Below are 6,394 nucleotides of genomic sequence, written 5' to 3'. Positions count from 1 at the left end.
GGGAGGTGTCGAGAGAGAGAGTTAGATTTGGAGATGCAGATCTCTGAGAGAGAGAGAGAGATAGATTTGGAGTTGCAGATATGAGAGAGAGAGAGAGAGATAGAGAGAGAGAGATGAAAGAGAAACCGAAAGTGAAGGAAAAAAAGGTTTTTTTATTTTTTGTTTTGAGTTTTTTTATTTTTTGCCTTGAAATGACCATTTTAGCCTCAAAGTAGGTCAAATAGTCAGACTTAACGTCCAATTTGGACGGAATCAAAGAAATTGGACACGGAAGACAAAAATTGGAAAGTTCAGGGGGTAAAAAAGTGAAATTGAGAGTTTGGGGGGTGAAATGATGACACCCCCAAACCTCAGGGGGGTAAACTGTAATTAACCCTTGATTTTAACTTCATATTTTACAATCCATAATTATTTGCATAAATTTTTATATAATAAATTAGTAATATTGTTAACGGAGATTGGAGCGGGTACGGGGACCTAATCCCCAATGGGGACGGGGACGGGGAATCCCCGGTATCTTATTATGGGGATTGGGGCGGGTAAGGGGATGGAGAATGAAGTCGGGTATGGGGATGATAATTTAATCCCCTAACCCTACCCTCCCCATTGCCATTCCTAGTCCGTAGTTGGTGGCCAGAATGTTGAGGTCAAGCTGTATGACTCTACTCAATCATTTCACTATATATGTGGACACAACCCTCTCAATTGGAAAAAGTTCCAACAATGGCCAGAATACCTCGATTACCTCCCATCGTTGCTACACAGTTCATAGTTCTCTCCCTTCTTTCTTCCTTTGCCCTAATTCTGGTCCAGGGAGAAGATGATCACGATTTCGTGACAGCCATGGACCGCGATCTCTTGGGGCTCAAGAAAGAAAAGCTCAGCCACTTCAAGTTGTACTGGCATGACATTGTGAGCGGCAAAAACCCAAGCTCAATTGGAGTGGTGAAATCACCCGTTAACTCATCAACGCTCTTCGGATTCGTGAGTATGATCGACGATCCCCTCACCGAAAAGCCGGAGCTGAGCTCGAAGCTACTGGGGTGGGCTCAAGGGTTCTACGCATCAGCTTCACAACAGGAGGTCGGGCTGTTGATGGCAATGAACTTTCATTTTATTCAGGGCAAGTACAACGGGAGCACCATAACCGTGCTGGGGAGGAACCCAGTGTTCAACAAGGTGAGGGAGATGCCGGTGATCGGAGGAAGTGGGCTTTTCAGGTTTGCAAGAGGTTATGTTGAAGCAAGAACTCATACATTCACTGCGAGCACCGGAGATGCCATCGTTGAGTACAATGCCTATGTGCTCCATTATTGATGATTCTTTTTTCTTGGTTGTTTTCTTCCTTGTACTCTCTTTTGAGGTCATACCTACTTTCTAATTAATAATTATGTCAGCTACTCACCTCTGTCTACTTTGAAGTTTAGTGGGTAGTTGCTTTTACCATCTTTTTACAAGTCACGGCATAACTATTATAACAATCAGACGCATTTTCACTATCTTCAATTCTATTGTCAAGGATTCTTTCATAAGAATTCTATCGGAGTAAATCTAATCTTGTGAGTTTTTAAATTGTTAAATCCAAGCTTTCAGAATTGAGGTGAGACTTACTCTCTACATTATCTACTCTGAAAAATTAATATTGCCTAACCTCTTATTTATTTAAAATAAAAATTATACTACTTGTTGACACCCAAAAATCCAGCTAACAAGCCCAATTTATGCTTTAAGCCCAATTCATATTTCGAGGCGAATTGGACGCGTAACCATCACGCCACGCACGTGGACCCAAGCCACATTCACACACTTGGGGCTTACAAGAATGGGTGTGGTGTGGAAGGTAACGGAATTGCATGAAGCCTGTTATTAGTTTTAGGCTCGTTGATAATTTTGAACTTGGGATCAAAATTCATGCCCAACGGCCTAACTCTTAATACGGGCAAATGAAGAAGAGATATCCCAAATTGACAAGCCTTATTTATCATAATAACAACTCTCTTTCAAACCAAACAACCATGCAGCTTTTTACACAAACAGTGATTTCCTCTCAAATGTAGCATTATTTTACACAGCACTGAATTTTACTCTTACATGTGTAACAATGGGGACTCAGTCATAGCAGCATATTTTGTCACTCCCCTGATTTTTAACACAAATAAAAATCGATATATAATCCCATAATTACATATGAGTGATCGTTTAACCATCAATACCAAGCCCCTGGAAACTTTTTCCCTTTAAACTACATATGTATTGATGCCTTGAACCCACTATGTCAATACTGACCCGCCCACAGAGTCATATATTACATAAGCTTAAAAGCTCCTCAGAGTTTACTACATAGCGGAAGTCATAACAATGGCAAAACCAATCAAATTTACTTCCTACCAGTTCTGCTGCCAACAAGCTACCTCAGCTTCAGCCACGATTACCCTGACCTGCAGGATTAACCCTTACACCGTTTGAATAGTGCACCGGGTTGTCACACAACAAACCCGGTAAGCTTTTGCAAGCCCGTATGAGTAACTCAAAACAACTCACACCAAATCACGGGATAAAAGCCAACACGTTTCAATCGAGAAACCAAATCACGCTTTGATCCTTAAAACACGAAATAAAGGAGAACAACTCACACTTTAATTCCCATTCAAATCGAAATAAAAGAAAGCAACTTACACCTTGGTTTCTTTTAAAACGAAACATAGAAAGCAACACACTCCTTGGTTTCTATCGAATATAACATAGAAAGCAACTCACACCTTGATTTCTATCAATCGTACCAAATCGTTAATAAGGAAAACAACTTGCACCTTGTCCCCTTAAAAACCGTTAATAAGGAAGCAACTCACACTTTGTTCCCTAAAAACACGTAATGTCATGAGTTATCAATAACCAATTCCCGTTACCCCATGAATTACCTATATGGCAGACAGACTAGAGCTCTAACTGAAACGTAACCACTCGTCCGGCCAAAGACGTGATTACCTGATATTCTGCCCAAGGTCATAGACCTTCGTTCCTCGGGCCGCACAGTCCCTTGGAGCAAATCATTAAGCAGTCGCACTAGACTCAAAATAATTACACAAATCTCAACGCTTTTGAAAACAATCGAAATCAACATTTCCATAATCATTGTTTTCCCAAAAGCCACAAAACAATAAAAAGCATCATTTCATGCATATTGTTTTCATACACAAATCTCAACACTTTTCAAAACAAATCGAATCAACAATTCCAAACCATTTGTTTTCCAAAAGCCACAATCCAAAACAATAAAACGCATCATTCATGCCTATTGTTTTCCTCAATCCAGAAACCACCAAAACATATATATTTCACGTAAATATATATATATATATATATATACGTAGTCACCCGCTCAGGAATGCCTACTAATACCAACTATAGTTTGCAGTTACTAAATAACTTTCAAAATAAAGGTATTCCGTTCATTAATGAACCTTGTGAGATTACTCACCTCGAAACTCCCGCTGCGTCTTCAATAAAGAACAAAGCAGCCAATTCACAAAACAACCATCCAAAATACTTCGTCAAGTACCTAATCACATACGGTTTCCACTTAGTAACAATTCACAAACGATTTAAGTCTGAAACCCCTGTTTTGAACTAAAATCCCCAAAGTGGCGCCAATCGAGGCGAAACCACATCCGAGACCTCCCAAAGTCTCCGGAATACGTCCATGATTGATATGACCAAACCACAAGTCGATCGGACGCTCGAATCCTCACGGATCGAATAAATCAACCGGTATGAAACCGTAAAAATCATAACAATTTCATACGAACTCCAAAATATGCGTATTATATATCAAAACGCTCGTATCGACGAGTAGAAGACATATAATACCAAAAACAGCCCCATACATGGCCGGAACACCGCCGGAACGCCGCCACAGGCAGTGGCGCACCGCCGCCGGCCAAAACTCAATATTTCACAAAACTCCCAACAAAGTTCTTCATCTAAGCATGCTTGTGAATTTTCATAACTAGCTCGAAGTCAGAAAAAAAGCATAAAGGGTCGGAAACTACCTCACAAGTCGTGAACAGTAATCCAATCTGAGTTGAACCAAGTTTTACGTGAATCAATCCAAACAACCACCAAGGATCGATCAAGGAGGCTTCTCTGAGCTCCCCAAGCTCAACTTGAAGCCCCGCCGACCTCGGAGATCGGAGAACCGATCGGGTCCGAAAACACTCAACTGCGCCGCCTTGCAGCGCCGCCGTGGAGGAGAATTGGCGCTAGAGGACACCAGAGGGACGACCAGACGGAGGAGACGATCCTATCTGGAAAGTTTCGTCGCCGGAGACCGCCGCAGTTCGCCGGAAAACCCGGGTCGGGTCGGCCGGATTATTTTGTTTCTGAAGGTGCAGCCGAGAGAGAAGAGAGAGGAAGTGAGTTTTCCAGAAATGGAAATAATGAAAATAGTAAGTTTCCAACTTGGGAAACTTCTATTTATACCAAAATGGAAATTCCTTCCAATGGCCATAACTTTCGTGAAGGAAGTTTTCGGAGAATCCCAACGAATAAAAAGTCAACCCTTGCAACCCCCCTAAAACCATATTCTTCACTTAATTATTCGCCCGAAACACTTCCGCTCCATCCACGAGCCACAAAACCGTCCAATAACCATAAATTAAATTTCGGAAAATCCTCGGAAAATAAATACAAATTTCCGGGGCATCACATATTTTTCCTAAATCACGGCAGAAGATCTGCCAAACCTATTCCATAATCTTCTTTAGACAAAACCTGACAGACCAAGAGGCATTACAAAATATAGTACATGCATTTAACCCAAGCCATCTCTTTACCCAGCAGTAGAGACCTTCCACCGAGATTCCTTTAGCTACTGGAATTGCATATAAATAGCTGTGGTATTAACCAAGAAAGGGATTAGAACGGAGTGTGCTAGCAAGCTCTCTAGCACTCTTCTCCCATGCTTCCTCTCTCCCACATCTATCCATAGTTTTCCATCCTTTCAAACTTACCTTATGTCCAAACCCCCTTATCTCACAAACCTCAACCAGTATACAACACTGTTGGGACCTCTTCTTCTGAAACTCATACTTTTCAAGCTCCCACACCACACGCATCTTGCGAAGCCCCTTTTGGAATGTTCAATTCTCTACTGTGCATATACAAGGAGCTGCCGGGAAGAACACAACAGCAAGCATCCTAGGATTCTCAGGTCCTTCGAAGTTTACTGGGCCTAGTCTTCGCTAACTCAGACGAAAGGGGTAGATTTTAAGCTCGGTCATAGTGATTTCACTGCCGTATAACCCCGACCAAAAGTGGCCCTTACACTACTAAAAAAATCAAGACCTCTTATGCTTCGGACTTTGTAGAAATTATTTTTCTTGTAACTAGTATATTTTCACGGGAGGAAATCTTCTGTCACAAATTTCCTGTTCCCATTCTTGTCCCTCCATTAATCAGTTGACATCTGTACTTCCTTTCCAACTCATCTGAAAGTCATTAACTCTGTTAACCTATAATTTAAAAAATAAAAATGTAATTAAAAATAATGAAAATTACCAAGTCATTTAACTCTGTTGCATCACGTCTCAACTCTCAAACTTCAGACCCGTCTTCTCCATGTCGAATGCATGCAAGAGAAGTAGATTTTGGTTTGAATTCGATGTGGTCAACGTTGGATTGCTAATCTTGTTTAGGATTTAATTTTCTGCAATTGGGTCTATCTTCGAGATTTTGGTTGGTTTCAATATCCAACTTTGCCACCCACAGGTTCCAATCTTCCTTTTTGGAATTGAATTTTCTTTTCTGAATTTTGCCCATGTGGGTCATTTTGATCTTATTGTGATTGGGTCCATGAGTAATCTTATTGTAATAAGGTTCATGAGTAGGATCATTTTGATCAAAGTTTATGAGTAAGAACTGGGTTTATGAGTAAGATAATTTTGATCTGGGTATTAAGTTCTGGGTCTCGCGCAGGTTCTGGGTATCAAATTTTGGGTTCATGCTCAGTATCAAGATCTGGATATGCATTTCAAGGCTTCAAGCTAGTATGATATGCAGATCAGCCCAATAGAGAGATTCACATATGACCCTCTCACGGAAACCATAAGTTAATTTTCCATACTTAGTGAGAACTTGATCGCTCATGTAGTCATATTGTACCATGACGATATGACCATTGGATGAGAGATCTGAGAGCTATGGAATTGGGCTGTATTGCATTTTATTTAAAATAAAAGAAAATTTATTTACAAGATAACAGAATGGGATGTCCGTCAGGTGAGGTGGAGTGGAAGTACATGTGTCAACTGATTAATGGAGGGACAGAAAAGAATACAGGAAATTTGGGACAAAAGATTTCCTCCCTATTTTCACTACTAAAATTACATAATTTATC

At 40.6% G+C, this 6,394-nt stretch overlaps 1 protein-coding gene across 1 annotated transcript; it reads left to right on the top strand.

Moving 5' to 3' along the window:
• The first annotated feature begins 623 nt into the window (after positions 1-623).
• On the top strand, positions 624-1,506 carry LOC133733138 (dirigent protein 22-like). Its single transcript, XM_062160743.1, has one exon. The coding sequence runs from the start codon at positions 685-687 to the stop codon at positions 1,315-1,317; it is 633 nt and encodes a 210-aa protein (XP_062016727.1). The 5' UTR covers positions 624-684; the 3' UTR covers positions 1,318-1,506.
• The last annotated feature ends 4,888 nt before the right edge of the window (positions 1,507-6,394 follow it).

Source organism: Rosa rugosa, chromosome 2 (genome assembly GCF_958449725.1).
Source record: "Rosa rugosa chromosome 2, drRosRugo1.1, whole genome shotgun sequence".
NCBI lineage: Eukaryota > Viridiplantae > Streptophyta > Magnoliopsida > Rosales > Rosaceae > Rosa > Rosa rugosa.
Note: the sequence above shows the minus strand (reverse complement) of the source record. Positions and strands in the feature narration are given on the sequence as shown.

What these genes read in the sequence shown, in the direction of transcription:
- LOC133733138 (XM_062160743.1), top strand. Translation starts at nt 685, where the DNA reads ATGTGGACACAACCCTCTCAATTGGAAAAAGTTCCAACAATGGCCAGA.